The sequence below is a fragment of the Staurois parvus genome, unplaced genomic scaffold (genome assembly GCF_062004578.1).
Source record: "Staurois parvus isolate SC_StPar_1 unplaced genomic scaffold, SC_StPar_1.0 ptg000057l, whole genome shotgun sequence".
In the NCBI taxonomy this organism is placed as follows: Eukaryota; Metazoa; Chordata; class Amphibia; order Anura; family Ranidae; genus Staurois; species Staurois parvus.
The window spans coordinates 3453284-3471051 of NW_028317853.1; the positions used below are offsets into that span (position 1 = coordinate 3453284).

Sequence of the window (17768 nt, forward strand, 5' to 3'; positions counted from 1 at the left end):
TGTCTCAACCTTCCAACTGCCACTTTTAAGGCAGCCATAGATGGATTGAACCCCCGCCGCTTCAGCGGGAACTGGCCTAGATTTAACCCATCTATGCACAGGCTGGTTGTACTGAAGTCGATCCATTGATCGGCTTCAGTACAACTAACCTGTTGCATTTTTTCATGCAATCACTGCTGGTGGCTATAGCAGCCAGCAGTGATCATTGTGTTCTGTTGACAGAGAATGCTCCCCACCAGCAGAATACAGTAGCACTGCGGGAGGTATTCCCCCATCAACACTTGATTGTGCTGAAGAGGAAATCTAGCAATTTTCTTTTTTCACCCATGGTGGAAGGAAAGAAAAATGCGTAATCTGGGCTGCTTTATTGGCCTGCTTGGCTTGTTAAATGAAGTTGAAAAATAACAGACTCACTGGCCAAATCACCAGGTGAAAAAATAGGGAAAAACCTAAAAAGACAAAACCTATGTAGCCATCACACCTAAGAATTGGTAAGCTGCACTCAAATACATTTTTGTTTTAAGAGTTTAATACTGCTTTAGGTACTTTCGTCCTTATGACAGTTATTTCTTAAAGTGCACTTGTGCCCAGACTATGACACAGTTTAATCTCAAAGAAACTCAAAGATAACAACAAGGACCCTAAACAAGGGTTTCTTTCTGACCGCTTAGATGCACATGTAATGTGTTTGCATTTGAAGGGTGGCAGACTGTATATTCTGTTGCAATAAAAAGTAATAAGGAAAAAGGGAAGATTTCAGTTCATCAGATGTTAACTTTGAAGATGAATTTCTTCTCAATACGACTGCAGATTTGAATGGTGGCTTGTTTCGGAGAACTGTTATGCATGGGTGTCTAACTGGCGGCCATCCAGCTGTTGCCAAACTACAAGTCCCATGAGGCATTGCAAGATTGACAGTTACAATCATGACTCCCAAAGGCAGAGGCATGATGGGACTTGTAGTTTCTCAACAGCTGGAGGGCCACCAGTTTGAAACTTTTGTGTTATGGCTTCTTTTTGTGAATACTTTAGTGCGCACAGTCATGTTACAGTTTCACTTTAAGAGTATATAAAGCCAACATTTCATGTTCCTGGTATGTGCCTGCAGTACCATGTACTTGTATGAAAAGGTATCCTGTTCTCTTTGTATTGCTTCCTGTGTGTGAAATCCCTGCCATTCACTCTGATTTTCTATTAAATTACTGACCACACTAAGCAGGAGAACACACCATAGTCAGTTGTCTAGCTATGCTGTACACACACGCTCTCACGCTCTCACACTCTCACACTCTCACACTCACACATTCAGTGGGAAGATCGGTGTTCTGCTGTTTCTCCTCCCCCAGCTTTTATGCAGCGGAGAACAGAGGGAATGTGAATAATTTATAAACATTTTAAACTGAATGGGTTGTTTTACAAGGTGAGGATTGACATATACTTTAAGCAATGATGATAACCCTTATTTTTTTAGGTCATGTAATAGCATTATTATCAATTGCTTAGTTTTCTGCAGGCAGCCTGTAGTTAGTGGGCCTACTAGGTCGCTCCCACATCTCTGCCCTCTGCACAGGATGCCACTTTCACATTTACAAGGTAATAAGTAGGTTTCCAAAAGTGTTCAATGCGCACAAAGTGAACGTATATCCTTTTGTGGCGATTGAGGAATACATACAAATGAGTTTTGTGCCTGGAGTTCAGCTTTTAACTTCCTAGTCTGTGTAAAATCCTACCAATGTTTTCCATTGGTTCTGCACATAACCTATTAAATGATCAACTACCACTTAACAGGCAATTGTAGCTGTGTGCGTTATTCCACCCCATCAACATTGGGATGTTTCTTCAGAGTGACAAGTCTTCAGCTTATCATAATAAAAAAAATGCTGCTTTCTCTCTGCACAGCAGCAGCACACCCACCCTTCTATTTTTTTCCCCCTCACAGGAATTGCACATTTCACTTCTCCCAGACGACTTATTTAGTTTTCCATCTAGCGGGCCGTCAATCCGATATCTGGTCTGGCTCGAAAAGCCAGATCCGGCAGAGACAGAGTATAAAGGGATGAGGTTTGGGTGGAGGTATTATTGATGTTCTTGGCCTCTGTCTGGCTTTTGGTAGTTGGAGGATTGAAGATGGGAAGCACCGGAGGTTTTTTTTTTCCCCTGCCTCATGATGCTCAGTTTGTCCCATAGCCAAGATGTTATTCAGTCAGTTGACGGAAATGCTTCTGCAGCTGCTAGCCCCTGTCCAACCCACATCCTCCTGTTCCTTGCCAGCTTCATTTCTTCAATCTGTTCCTCCCCATTCTTTCCAGGTCTCTGGCTGCTTGCATGCTGTCACTGGGATCGTCTGTTTTATTTATTTATTTTTAGTAGATTATTCATCTTTAGGAGAGTCAATACACAGTAAAGGTGTAAAGTATAGAGCCCATAATATGAGTCATAGTTCACTTGGCATTCTGAAGGCTGGTGATTCTGTGCTCAGCATAGGATTTCATCGGTATAGGCAGTCAAGCCCAATGCCACTTTCTTTATTGTACATCACAGGACACAGAGCAGGCTATTCATGACTGTGGGTTATATGCCACCTATAGAAGAATGGACACTGGCCGAACATTCCGAGAGGATGTTCTCCCCTCTATAATCCCTCCTACACAGGAAGTACTTCAGTTTTTTTTGCCAGTGGCTGTAAGGTGGAAGGTCACTAAAAAGTGTTGCTTGTGCTCTTAGAGCATACTTAAGGTCTAGTAGGGTTCCTTCGAGAATCATGAACTTTAATTGGATCCATTCAGAAAGCTGTGAGCCAAAATGGTTGGTATCGTCGCTGGATAAGAAGTACCCTCGGGGGTTTTGCCTGTAAATGCAGCTTTACGGCACTTTACCCAGCGCAGATGGAACCCTGTGCAGTTTAAATATGACCAAGGCGTTTTCCAGCAGAGTGCTATATGGGTCCAAGGCAGTGGCCCCACATTATGGGGACCGGATGGTTGAAGGTTTGTATGTCAATGTCCGCCATGATGGGTGAAGGTTGGTGCTTGATGGAAGTTAGGGACTTTCGGCAGGACTGATAAGATATCTCCTTTTTTTTTTTTTCTCTGTAAAAAAAAAAAAAAAATTTTGGGATTTTGGAGGGCAAAGAAGAGGTATTGTTGTTTGGCTGGGTTGCCACCAGGGGGAGTGCTCATGGATTTTTTTTTTTCCCTGGATATGCTTGCTTCTTCTGTCTTGAACCACTAGAGGGAGCATTCTGAAGCGCGGTTAGCCATGGGCCGTGAGGTGCGTGCACACGCATGAGGATCGTGTGCATGTGCAGTAGCGGCCGGAAACGGAAGTCGGCCATAAGTGGCCGGGACACAGAGCAGGCTGTTCAGTGGGGCACGTGAGTACTCCCCTGAGTGGGAAGCATTGGCCAGTCAGTCAGGAGCCACCCTTGGTGGCTCATTTGGTGAGGAGTTTGCATTGAGTTTTTCTTCTGCACACTATTTGCATAGCTGTACCTTGTCTGTGTTTACTAGTGGTGGTGCACAGCTTTTTACACTCCCTGAAGTAATGTCTTCCAAAAAGCGGAGTGGGGTAGGAATAGCAGGGAAGGGCACTAATGTGCCGCCAACGGGTCATGAGGTACTTGGCTGAATGTCCGCTGTAATATCCTCTCCTGAGAGGCCAGAAGCAACTGGGCAGTCTTAGTCACTGTGTTTTTCTGGCATTGTGATTACTACTGGGGCATCTGCCTCGGCATATGTAACCAACAATGATCTTAGCGGGGTTAGAGGATAAAATCGCAGGGATGATTGCATCAGTTTCTTAGGAGACTAAGATGCGGGAAAGATCCCCGTCACTACAACCACTGGAGCAGAATGGGTGCAACCTGAAGATGAGGAAGAACTGGAGGAAGGTCAGGCAGTAGAATCTGTCTGAGGGGTCACAGCCTGAGGAGAAGCAGGCAGTCTCTGCCTCACAGTCTGAGGTTATTAGTTCAGGACCTCACTGATATGGTACGATCTGGATTTAGGCTACCTCCAATAGAAACCTCTGAGGTTACTTATTCTTTTCTGGGCTCTTTGAAGCCTCCACAGAATACCCAGGTATTTCTGGTTGCATCCTCTTCTGGAACAAGTCAGTATGCTGACTGGGATCACCTAGACAGGGTTTTTGTTCCACCAAAGAGGTTTTCTTTGTACCCCATGGAAGAGAAGTTTAAGAAAAGGGATATGCCTGTAGTGGATGCAGCTGTTTCATCCCTGAATAAATCTTTAACATGTCCTGTGGATAATGTCCCATGTTTTCAAGGATCCAGCGGATAGGAAGCTGGAGTCTCTCCTTAAAGTCTCCTTCTCCCTGGTAGCTTCTGCCGCACAGCTAGCAGTGGCAGCTATTGGCATTTCCAGAGTCTTTCTGACCGTGTCAAACTGCTGCTTGTAAGACCATTGGTGCAGGGGGAATACTCAACCGAGGATTTGGATTATGTTCCACATGCTTTGTTTTGTGGTTGATGCTCTTAAGGATTCAATTCAGCAAATTTCTCGCTTGGCCCTCTTAGTGCTCATGCACAGGGTTTTGTGGCTGAAGAGTTGATCGGCAGAACTGTCATGCAAAAAATTGTTGGCAGGTTTTCCCTTTCATGGAGAGCGGCTGTTTGGGGAAGATTTGGACAAATATATCCAAAAGATTTCAGGGGGAAAGATTTCTCTTATACCCTTTAAAATGAGATCCAGGCGCCCATCTTTTAAGGTGTCGGGGCTTCAGTTGCTGGCCTCTCATCTACCAGGCAGTTGTTTTGCCGCACACAGGTCCCAGCCTCCAGAGGTAGACCTCAGAATCAAAACCTGAGGAGGACCTGGTTGCTAATGTCATCCAAAGTCCGCCTTCTAATGAAGGGGCGACCCCACTCGTTCGGGTCGGGGGGGGTTTGCTTTTGAATTTTGTTGCTGCCTGAAGGGCTCTAATTCAAGACAAGTGGGTAATTTCCACAACTTCTCTGGAGTACAGACTAGAATTTTGGGTCTTTCCCCCTCCCCAGTTTCTAAAATCAATTGTACCAATGAATCCACTCAATCACCTATTAACTCAGAGTGATCACTGAGGTTCCAGTGGACAAAAGGTTTCACGGGTTTTATTCAAACCTATTTACAGTTCCAAAGCAAAATGGGGATGTAAGGCCCATTTTGGATGTCAAGTTTCTAAATGTACAGTCTTTTCTTATGGAATCGGTTCAGTCAGTAGTGGCCTCGTTACAGAGAGGAGATTTTTTTTAGCGTCCATAGACATCAAGGATGCATACCTACATGTGCCAATATTCATTCCTCACCAAGGATTTCTGCGGTTTGCAGTAGGGGCTCAGCATTTCCAGTCCATAGCACTACTGTTTGGGCTGGCCACGGCTTCCAGGGTTTCACAAAAATTCTTGCTCCAGTGTTGGGGTTGCTCAGAATTCAGGGGGTATCGGTCATAGGTTATCTAGATGATCTGTTGCTCAGAGGTCAGTCTGCCAGGTCTGAAACAGGATGTGGTCCTTACGATGAAGATCCTGGAACGGCTGGGTGCTCAACTTCAAGAAGTCAGCCCTGGAGCCAGTGCCGAGCCTGGAGCATTTGGGGAAGGTCCTAGAAACAGTTCAGGCTAAAGTATTTCTGCCTCCAGGGAAACGTTGCACTCTGAAGAACAAGATTTGCAGTTTAAAAGTCAAGAGGTATCCTTCAATTCCCCTCTGTATGAGGTCGCTGGGTAGGATGGTGTCCTCGTGCGAGGCTATTCCCTATGGCCAATTCCACTCCAGACTGCTGCAAAGGTACATTCTGACTGGAACATAAGATTCCATCCCTGGATTACTGCATATCTGTCTCCAGAGGTACTGCGAAGCCTGAATTGGTGGTTGATGATTCAGTTTGGAGAGAGGGGGATCCTTTGGGCCATTGGTGTGGAAGTTGGTAACCACTAATGCCAGCCTTTCAGGTTGGGGGGCTGTCCTGGAGGAGGCTGCAGTTCAAGGAATGTGGCTTCCATGGTGTCCTGGAATTTCGGGCAGTGAGGCTGGCTCTGAGGTTTTGGACATCCGGGCTTCAGGGTTGGCCAGTGAGGATTCAGTCCGACAATGCCACAGCGGTGTCACACAGCCACCAGGGCAGTACCAGGAGTCGAGGGGCTCAGGAGGAGGTGAATTATATTCTGACCTGGACTGAGAGATTTGTTCTAAGTTTGTCTGCGGTGTTCATATCAGGGGTGGAAAATTGGCAGGCGGATTTTATCTCAGTCGCTGGCTGTTGATTCCAGGGGAATGTGCTTTTTCATCCCAAGGTTTTCAAGGGAATCTGCCAGCGATGGGGTTGCCTGGACGTAGATATTTTGGCATCCAGGTTCAACGACGAGGTCTGTCTTTTGTGTCCAGGGTAAGGGACCCTGCTGCCACATCTCTTTATGCCCGATTCTGGAGGAGTCTGTTCCGGTGATACTGATTGCTCCAGCCTGGCTCAGGAGGGCCTGGTACACGGACATAGTGAAGATGGCAGTAGACAGGCCTGGGTCCTGCCATATTGGCGAAACATGCTTTCTCAAGGTCCTATATTACGCCCTGCTTTATGGTCGCTAAATTTTTGTGGCGTGGCTATTGAAACCCAGATTCTGAAGTATAGGGAAGTGTGTCATCCCCATCATGTTAGGTGCTAAAAAGGTAGTCTCGAACATTTATTACAGAACTTGGAAGGCTTATATTTGTATGTGATTGGTAGGATTCTGTTGTTTGTTCAAACTGTTGCAGAAGAAATTGGCTGTTGGTACCATTTTTAAGGGCCAGGTTTCAGTAATAAGATTTTTTTTTTTTCCCCAGAGGCCCATTGTGTTTCGCTCTTTGGTTCGCACTTGTTTACAGGGAATAATGCGTATTGCTCCTCCTCTCAGGTTACCTTTTGTGTCCTTGAGACCTGCACTTGGTTTTGGAAGTTTTGAAAAAAAAACACAATTTGAGCCTATTGGAGAGATTTCACTGGTTCTGTTGACTCCTAAGGTTTTGTTTCTAGTGGCAATCACTTCCGCAAGAAGGGTGTCAGAGCTGGCAGCTCGTTCTTGCAGAGAACCATTTTTTGCTTTTGCATCATAAGGTGGTATTGCGATCTCAACCGAGTTGTGTTTTTTTTTTGTGTTTGTTTTTTTTTTCTTTAACCAAAGGTGGTTTCTAGTTTTCATCTCAATTGGTACATCGTTCTGCCTTCATTCTTTCCTAGGCCTCCATCAGCAAGAGAAAGATCTATGCATACTTTGGATGTGGTATGCGCTGTAAGGGTCTTTTTGAAGGTGACAGCGCAGGTAAGGAGATCAGATGCTCTGTTTGTGCTGCCAGAGGGGGCCTAGGAAGGGGCAGCTGGCATCCAAGGCGACTATTTCACATTGAATCCGCCAATTGACCAGTCAAGCCTATGGTTTGAAAGGTAAGGTCCCACCCTGTCGGGTATAGGCACATTCTACCAGAAGTGTGGGGGCATCTAGGACAATCTGCCATCAAGTGTCAGTGGCTCAGGTTTGCAAGGCCTCTACATGGTCTTTGTTTCACACATTCACAAGGTTCTACCGGGTGGTTATCAGAACTGCAGAGGATTCTGCCTTTGGCCGCAGTGTTTTACAGAGGGCTGAGTAGGTCCTGAGGGATTATTGATGGAGGCATGGTATCACCCTCCCCTCAAATTTATTATTACTTTGGGACATCCCACATAGTCATACATAGCCTGCTCTGTGTCCCGTGATGTACGATAAAGAAAACATTTTTTTCTACATACTTACCTGTAAAATCCATTTCTTGGAGTAGACCACAGGACACAGAGGTCCTGCCCTGCTTTCTGGAATTTCATTGCTTGCTACAAAAACTGAAATACTGTATTTTTTGCTCCATAAGATGCACTTTTTTCCCCCCAAAAAATGGGGGAAAATGTCTGTGCGTCTTATGGAGCGAATATGGAGTAGCCGGCCCGGTATTCAGAGATCGTTAACCGCTAAAAGAAATTGCCTAGTTGATAAATCTCTGCCATAGTTTGGAATATTTGCCCCTTTCCCATAGCATGCTAAAGTGTCTGTCGGAAAAAGTATTAAAAAACCCCCCAAAAAATTAATTAGTTCTTCTCTTCGATACAAGTACATTTCCCCAAGTTTTGTATCCCTTTTTTTTTTTTTTTTTTTTTTAAATGTTGCAAGTAGGAAAAAAAACACCCGGGTGCCCTGTCAGAGGTCAATTGAGTCCCAACTCTAGTGAGTGAACAACGCTAAATCTGCTGCACTGACATTGCTTGCCTTGCCTGAGTTTTCCTCTTCAGGAATACAGAATCCCTCCCCCTAATGTTATTTATTTATTACAGGTACTTATATAACGCCGTCAATTTACGCAGAGCTTTACATATATATTGTACATTCACATCAGTCCCTAACCCTCAAGGGGCGTACAATCTAAGGTATGTTATGGGAATGAAGGGTCCTGTAGTCCAACAGAGAAGTTGGGCAGAGCTGAGAGCGTTGCTTGGGATTTAAGTGCATCAAAGACAGTGTTGTCAGCTGAATACAGGAAGTTAGAAACTCACTGGATTTCTGGCATGATCGATAGGTATTTTTTTTTTGTTACTTGCGGCGTATTTAAAGTGACTATGCTTAGGGTAATGTGAATATGTTGCAGAGATGTGTACAGCAATTTTTTTGTCCAGGTATCCACTTTGCTAGTAAAAGTGGTTCATTTTTTTAGGGTAACAAGTATTGACTGGTACATTAGTTGCTGTTCCATTGAACAGAAAGCTGGTAAAACTTATTGGTTGTTTATTTAAATGTTGCTTTATCTGAGGAAAGTTGTAGCCTAATTGTAGTGGCCCTTTTACTTGTGAGTGCCAAACATATATTGTATCCTAGCAATAGCTGTTGTTTTTCCTTGTTAGAATGCTTAAGCCATTAAAGACTTCTAAGACTAGGAGGAAGGATTGAATCGCTTCTAATATTTTTGTAGATTATTTTTTGGAAGAAATTGGATGGTGTGCCTAGTTTGTGGTATTGGGGACAGAGTGAATGGAGAAAGCAGGAGCTGTTAATCTGCTTGAGACTCCTCGGGTTGTAAAGTCTCCATACTGACTGTGCCCTTTTGCAAGCAGACGGGAGGTTTAAAGATTCCTTTCACTAATGGTTTTACAAGAACCATTTTCTAATTAAATGATTGAATTCACAGTGGAAGCCTCTTACTGGGCGCACCTAACAAGAAGTGTATCAGAAATGTTCCAGCAGTTAAACAGGAATCTAGAAAATCGGTGTAACCCTTGCACCTCCTAGGTTTGCTGTGCAGGTGACCATTTGGAAATTACATATGTGCACCTTTCAAGGGCTGCTAAACCTGAAACACTAGATAGATTAGATATATTAATAACTTTTATGGATACAAATGTTGAAATGGTTGTAAATGCTCAAGGTTTTCTTACCTTCATGCATTATATACATATATGAAGGGAAAAAAACCTGTGTGCAGCACCCCTACCCCCACTACTTAGCTGAGCCCCATCTCAATTCAGCGATGTACACAAGAGCCTGGGCTGTCCTGGGTCTTTCCCTCCTCATTGGCTGAGACAGCAGCAGGAGCCATTGCTTTCCGCTACTGTCAATCAGTCAGTGAGCCAATGAGGAGAAAGTGGGGAGCGGGACCCAGCCACATCTTTTTTGTGAATGAACAAACAGAGCAGTGACTCGGGAGTGAGCCTGCTTGTGTGCCCCCTATAGCAAACTGCTTGCTGTGGGGGCACTTGGCAGGAGAGAGGGGACAGGAATGCCGGCGAGTGGACCCGAGAAAAGTATTGGGCTTCTCTGTGCAAAACCACTGCACAGAGCAGGTAAGTATGACATGTTTGTTTATTTGAAAAAAAAAAAAAATCTGTTATATAATCACATTAATATTGCTATCAAAGTCTCTAACTCCTTGACCTGAAATGCTTGTCTGACAGTGGGGTGCCCTCCTCTGTACCTCGCTTAGTGTTGTGTATCTTCTATCAGTGTGGTCAAGAAATGAGGTTAGCCACGTACAGTTCAAATTCCTGCTGAATTGGCTGAAATGCAGGCTGTCTGTGGCCTAACCTAAAGCTGGCCATGGATGGATTGTGATTTTCTTTTCAGCCAGTGGGGTGAATGAAAAACAGTTAATGGATTCCTGCATTCCTCCCAGAGACGTTACATTCTGACAGCTGGCACTCTCTGCTGTAAGCATACACTGATCAGCGGCTGAAGCAGCTGATCAAGAAAAGTATTCCAACATTCCCATTCAACAGAACTTGATCAGTAGATTGACTTCTTTGAAGCAGGAGCGGCCACACATAGTTCAAAATTCGACCCATCTGTGGCAAGCTTAAGACTTGCAGGGGATCATTTTGTTGGCCTTGACTGTAAGTGGGTTAGTGGAACTGTTTGATTACAAGTAAAACATATAAAATCTAAACCTGTTAATATAGCTTTGCAAAATCATTAGGCAGAACTAAAAGCAAGCAGGCTGTTTATTGCAGAAAAGGCATGCTATGTCTCTTCTGCAATAAAATTAACCAACTTGTCTGTTTGCAATAATCTTTGGAAAGTACATTGAGCTGTGTGGGAGTTTCATAATTCATACCTTGCCAGTCAAGATTGCCAAAGATACTGAACCCAGAAGACTATCGCATAAAGATGTCGGCATGGGCAAGGAAGCTGGGATATATGCCGTGTGCAGAGTTCCATGTTTACTGTGACATTAGTGAAATTGTGCCCACTTCGCCTGAGGTGTACGTTACATTTTCCAAATCATGCCACTCTGTACTCTTCTGTACCTAACATTCACACTCCACACACTCGCATATGCCATACAGCTCTTGTTCTGTATACCGTGCTGGATGTGACATACTTCAGACTATCCCATTCTGTATGTTGGACCTCACTTTACACACTATATGCTACTTCACTCTGCATCCTTTGCTGTATATTATATAGTTCATACCAGTATTTTTTTTTTTTTTTTACAGTATTTTCATATAGATGTTATTCATACCAGCTAATATTCATACCACTAGGACTTGTGAATTCTATATTGTTTAATAAACTGCCATAGTTTTGGTAGCAGGTTTATATATTTCTAAATTCTGTTCTTTCGCCAATAATTTTTAACAACTGTTTCAATACAAAAAAAGCATACCATTAGGTCCATATTTATTTGGACACAGGTACAATTTTAGTTTTTTTCGGGTATTTACCAAAACATATTCAAGCTTTAGTTATATAATGGATATGGGCTGAAAGTGCACACTCTCAGGTTTAAGTTGAGGGTATGTACATCTAAATTGGAGGAAGGGTTTAGGAATTACAGCTCTTAAGAATAGCCACCCCCCTTTTTCCAGGGACTAAAAGTAATTGGACAAATGAATATAATCCTAAATAAAATGTTCATTTTTAATATTTTGTTGAGAATCCTTTACTGGCAATGACTGCCTGAAGTCTAGAACCCATGGACATTACCAAAGACTGGATTTTCTCCTTTCTGATGCTTTGCCAGGCTCTAACTGCAGCTGTCTTCAGTTCTTTGTGGACCTTCTTCCTTTAGTTTTGCCTTCAGCAAGTGAAATGCATGCTCAATTTGGGTTGAGATCAGGAAAATGACTCGGCCACTGCAGAATATTTCACTTCTTTTCCTTCAAAAGCTCTTGGGTTGCTTTTGAAGTTTGTTTTGGATCATTGTCCATCTGTACTGTGAAGCGCCGTCCAATCAACTTAGCTGCATTTGGCTGAATCTGTGCTGACAATATATCTCTAAACACTGCAGAATTCATTTGGCTTCTTCTGTCTTTTGTCACATCATCAATAAACACCAATGACCCAGTGCCACTGGAAGCCATGCATGCTCATACCATCATACTTCCTCCACCATGTTTTACAGATGACCTTGTGTGCTTTGAGTCATGAGCTGTTCCAAGCCTTCTCCACACTTTTTTTTCCTTCCAGTTATTCTGGTACAGATTAATCTTAGTTTCATCCGTGCAAAGAATGCTTTTTCAGAACTGGTCTGGCTTTTTTAGATGTTTTTGGTAAAGTCAAATCTGGCTTTTCTATTCTTAAGGCTTATAAATGGTTTGCACCTTGTGGTGAACCCTCTGTATTTGCTCTCGTGAAGTCTTCTCTTGATTGTAGACTTTGGTAATGATATGCCCACCTCTTGGAGAGTGTCCTTCACTTGTTTGGATGTTGTAAATGGGTTTTTCTTTACCATAGAGAGGATCCTGCAATTATCCACCACTGTGTTGTCTTCCGTGGACGTCTATGCCTTTTTATGTTTCTGAGCTCACCAGTATGTTCTTCTTTCCTCAGAATGTACCAAACTGTTGATTTGGCCACGCCTAATGTTGCTGCTATCTCTTTGATGGATTTGTTTAGTTTTTGAAGCCTTACAATGGTCTGTTTCACTTGCATGGGCAGCTCCTTTGAACGCACAATGTAGGTTCACAGCAATAGATTCCAAATACAAATGCCACACTTAGAATAAACTCCAGACACTTTTACCTGCTTAGTTGATGAAGAAATAATGGAGTAGCCCACACCTGGCCATGAAACAGCTTTTGATTCAATTATCCAATTACTTTTTGTCCCTTGAGAAAGGGGGGGTGGCTACTCTTAAGAGCTGTAATTCCTAAATCCTTCCTCCAATTTGGATGTACATGCCCTCAAATTAAACCTGAGCGTGCTCACTTTCAGCCCATATCCATTATATAACTATAGCATGAATATATTTTGGTAAATACCTGAAAAAAACTAAAATTGTACCTGTGTCAAAATATATATATGGACCTAACTGTATTTGTAACTATCTTCCAGATCTGAAAATGATAGCTGTACTTGAAAGGTGTAAAGTTTACTTATTGGCTTTGTGGGTTGCCAGGTGTAGTTTAGTCTTCCCTGTAGGGTGGGCCCTAACCTGTGTTTTATTCTTGCTTTCAATGCTAATTTCATCATGTTGGCAGCTTAACGTGGTAGTAAATGCTACAACTTTTTTTTTTTTCATCTTGCCCCCCTGCAGCTTTATGCTATAATGTGCTACTATGCACCGCATACTAGCACATTATGTGACACACCTGTCAAAGGATGCCCTCCAGTTCTGTGCGTTCAGTGTGGGGATGTTTTCATCTTCACCTGGTCCTCCTTCCAAGTTCGCTCTCTTTGGCCGCTTGAATGGCTGGGCTATGATGATGTCACTCCCACACATGCGCAAGGGAGTCAGATCACCATGGCACAGAGCGAGTGCCATAATGCAGTCTGAGCTATGCATTCACAGCACAGTGTACATTACTGCTGACAGACCGTAGGAAGTGTATAGGGTTTCTTCTGCCACAAAAACCCAGCCTTTTAGCTTGTTTTATCTTAAGTTTATTGCTGCTTTACTTTGAGTTTTGGTGATGCTTCTTAACTTCAATACCGGGCACTTATACCTTCTTCCTGCCCAGGCCAATTTTCAGCTTTCAGCGCTGTTGCAGTTTGACTATTGTGTGGTCATGCAACACTGTACCCATATGAAATTTTTATATTTTTTTTCACACAAATAGAGCTTTCTTTTGGTGGTATTTAATCACCACTGAGTTTATTTTTTGCTAAATAAAACAAAAAACACCTGAAACGTTTGAAAAAAAAACAACACACTTTTCTTAGTTTGTTATAAAATTTTGCAAATAACACTTCTTTATAAATTTTGGTCAAAATGTACTCTGCTACATGTCTTTGGTAAAAATAATAATTGAATTTGTGTTTTTTTTTTTCAAATGTTTTTTTTTTTTTTAATTACATTTTTTCTTTTTTTTTTAACTTTTATTTTTCACCACACTGTGACCAAAGCAATACAATGTTACCATAGTAACATTGAACTACTCTGGGCAAGTGATCAGGATTTTTTTTTTTCTTTTTACACATTGTGATTGCTAATACCAATGTATTTCATTGATATTTGCAATCGTTACTGAATGAAACGGATTCATTCAGTCTTTTGTTGTGATTAGCTGTGATTGGGCAAAGCTCATCACATGATACAGATGGGCTGTGATTGGCCCTGTCTGTACCATGTGACTACTTTGACCAATCACAGCTATTACAATTGTATACAATGAATGGCGTGACAAGAAGCCATCCATTGTATACAGTTGACATTTGATCTGCTATGATTGGTCACAGCGGTCACATGACACTTGCAATGGGCCAGTGCAGTGATATGTCATCAGCTGTGTCCCGTGGACACAGCCGGTGACAGATCGCGCAGCCCCGTGGCTGCGTGAGGTGCTCGTTTTGACAGGACGTCATATGACACCCAGTCAGGACGAGTGTCCCACCCGGCCGGTAATCTGCTATAGGCCAGGCGGGAAGGTGTTAATGTGCCTTTGCCAGCCAAAAAGCAAAGTAGTCATGGCAGTGAGTTTCTCATATGATGTTCATGACTGGTGCTGACAATTCACAGTCTAGTAGAAAGGTAACATTCATAAATGCTAGGGTAAAAAAAAAAATCCATTGCACAGTGATGTCAAAAGTTTGTCTTGTACTTATGGCAATGTATTTCTTCTGACTCTTTGACCACACATCTCAGGAAGTCCAAGTGGGATTCAATGGGACAACATGCTGTGTGACTTAAAAAAAAAAAAAAAAAAAAGGGGGTTTGATATAGAAATATAAGTTCAAACACCTCTCTTAACAGCGTGAGATGAGTCAGCTGTGAACTTTTTTTCCTCACAATCCCTTTGAAAAGCTGGATTTTTATTAATGACTGTTGAAAGTGCTGCTTATCATTGTAAAGTTTTTACACAGCTCAGTCTTCACAACTAGTGCTTAATTCAAGTGGTGTTCTTGTAAGAATCAGGCTGTATAAGACCAATTTTAGGCTTTCCATATATATATATATATATATATATATATATATATATATATATATATATATATATATATATATATTAAAAAGGGAAGCCAATTGGCTAAAGAATGGTCTGCTAAGCAAGCGTTGCAAAGCTTATCACAAGCTTAGTACCTCATTCTAGTCCTTGGGCACTTTATTGAAGCCTTCAGTTCCATGGTGAGAAAACGGAATATAGATTGAGCAATGCTAAAGCTTGTTTAAAGAGATTAAAGCCTTCAGTGTGTTTATAAATGTAAAAGAGATTGCTTGATACACAAATTGTCAGTGTGTGATTGTGTGGAAAGCCTTGTTTGTATGTATGGTTTTGTAATCGTATATGTACATTAAGCTGTATTTTTTCATTTCATCTGTTGTCTTTGGATGTCATTTTTCCCCTTGATCACAAGGAAGCAAGGGGAAATCTCCTTAACAAGGACACCAACAAAAATAAAATTCTGACACAAGTTCTTAACCTTCTGAATACGTTCATATAAAGAAGTGTTATTAGTGCTTGTGCCAGGGTAGACAGTTTAATACCATGATGATACATTTATTTTAATTGTTTAAATGTGTTAATATTCACCACCTAAAAGGGAGGCCTGGGACTTGATAGAAACACACTCTGTTACTGTTCTGGTGTCCTGGTTATGTGCTTTATTAAGTCTTTTACCGAAGCTGCTAAGTCTCGTGTTTTCTCTTTGCAGATTTTTCAGCAAATGAACTTTAACAAGAGGCCAGGAAGAATTAGTGTAAAACCTATCAACTTTGCAGTCATCCTGAAATTATCCAACACCAACTTGCTGGAAAAAGTGTTCAGGGTAAAGGCTTTGTTTTCCATGGGATTAAAAAAAAAAAAAACACGTCTGTGGCATGATGAAAGAGAACGATTCCAAGAATTACTTTGAGTAGCATTAGTCCTATGTGGTAGAAGGCTCTGATTCCCATCTTTTCTCCAGTCCTAGCCTAGTACAATGTATGGCATTCAAGTATTTCTATATAAATATTCTTAACAAAGAGTAAATGATGTATAAAACAAGCCCTCCTTGACCCTGTATGCACTGCGGAGGAATACATCATCATAATTTATAGCAGAAGCACTGAGTTCCTATTAAAGTAGAATTCCAGCCTAACCCAAATAGTTTTAAACATGTTCTTTCCCCATTTCTCCTGCCTATGCTGACTAACCTGATTAAAAAAAAAAGATGTATATACTATATTTACCTATTTTCAGCCCGCTCCAGTCCGGTCACCTGATCTGGCTCGCTTGTGTCAGCCAGCGGTGACTGCAGTGGAGAGGAGAGAGCCCTGCAGTCGGCTAGTACATGGGAGCCTATGGGTGACGTCGCTGCTGCAGACTTTCCCAGCTATTGTAGAGTGCTCTCTCCTCTGTCTGCAGCTGCCCTAAGCTAACGCAGGGGATTTTGTGAATGGAACAGGCTGAAAATAGTATTTACATTTTTTTAATTCTTTTTTTACACAGTTTAATCAGCATAGCTGTTAAAGGGGGAGGGGACTTTGTTTAAGAATGGATAGGTTGTATCTGGAATTCTTCTTTAGCTTCTCTCTGCAGCAAAGCTCATCCTGCAATCAGTGACTCAGAAGCTTAGCTTTGCCTTCTCCTGTTCCCCACCAAGCAGTGACTCAGAAGCTCAGCTTTGCCTTCTCCTGTTCCCCTTCAAGCAGTGACTCAGAAGCTCAGCTTTGCCTTCTCCTGTTCCCCACCAAGCAGTGACTCAGAAGCTCAGCTTTGCCTTCTCCTGTTCCCCACCAAGCAGTGACTCAGAAGCTCAGCTTTTCCTTCTCCTGTTCCCCTTCAAGCAGTGACTCAGAAGCTCAGCTTTGCCTTCTCCTGTTCCCCACCAAGCAGTGACTCAGAAGCTCAGCTTTGCCTTCTCCTGTTCCCCTTCAAGCAGTGACTCAGAAGCTCAGCTTTGCCTTCTCCTGTTCCCCTTCAAGCAGTGACTCAGAAGCTCGGCTTTGCCTTCTCCTGTTCCCCTCCATGCAGTGACTCAGAAGCTCAGCTTTGCCTTCTCCTGTTCCCCTTCAAGCAGTGACTCAGAAGCTCAGCTTTGCCTTCTCCTGTTCCCCTCCATGCAGTGACTCAGAAGCTCAGCTTTGCCTTCTCCTGTTCCCCCTCCAAGCAGTGACTCAGAAGCTCAGCATTGCCTGCTCTTGCCTGCTCCCCTCCAGTTACTCAAGCTCAGTGTTGCCTGTGCCTGCCTGTTCCCCTCCAAGCAGTGACTCGGAATCGCAGCTTTGCCTTCTTCTGCCTGTTCCCCTCCAAGCAGTGACTCAGAAGCTCAGTGTTGCCTGCTCCTGCGTGTTCCCCTCCAAGCATTGACTCAGAAACTTAGCTTTTGCCTGCTCCTGCCTCCCTACAGCTCAGCTCACCCTGATTCTTCCTCACAGCAGTGGCTCAGCAAATTTTCCGATTTCTAAAGTCTAATGGTCTCTAATGACCTGCCTCGGATCTTATAGGCACAGTAGTGCACACTCTTTAAGCCGGCCATAGATGGATCTAATCTCAGCCTGTTCAACAGGGACTGTCCGAGATTTGATCCAGTTATGGGCAGGCTGATTGTACTGAAGTGGATCCATCAGTTGACTTCAGTAGAACCAGCCTGTCAGATTGTTTTCATGCAATCACTTCCTTCATAATTCCTCTTCATAAGGGAATGAAGGATTAGGATTGCAGGGAGTTTTTCCTACAAGATGTACAATCTTCCTGTGAGATAATGAAACTCTACAGACCAAAGGGCCCCTGCTAATCTGTAATCAGTTGGAAATGCCTTTACTGTCTCAAGTGATGTTAAAAATTGGTATCATTGTTCATCTGCCAGTTGATGGTCACAATAAACCATAATGTTAGTATTTTCTTTGCCTCTAAAAG

The 17768-nt window shown here is 42.8% G+C and overlaps 1 protein-coding gene across 1 annotated transcript in view; it reads left to right on the forward strand.

Moving 5' to 3' along the window:
• NOC2L (NOC2 like nucleolar associated transcriptional repressor) overlaps positions 1 to 17768 on the forward strand; it is a 175084-nt gene that overhangs the window by 66926 nt on the left and 90390 nt on the right. The window contains exon 13 of the mRNA XM_089668416.1: positions 15583 to 15696. Coding sequence (XP_089524542.1) covers positions 15583 to 15696 — 114 coding nt within the window. The remainder of the gene's footprint in view (positions 1 to 15582; positions 15697 to 17768) is intronic.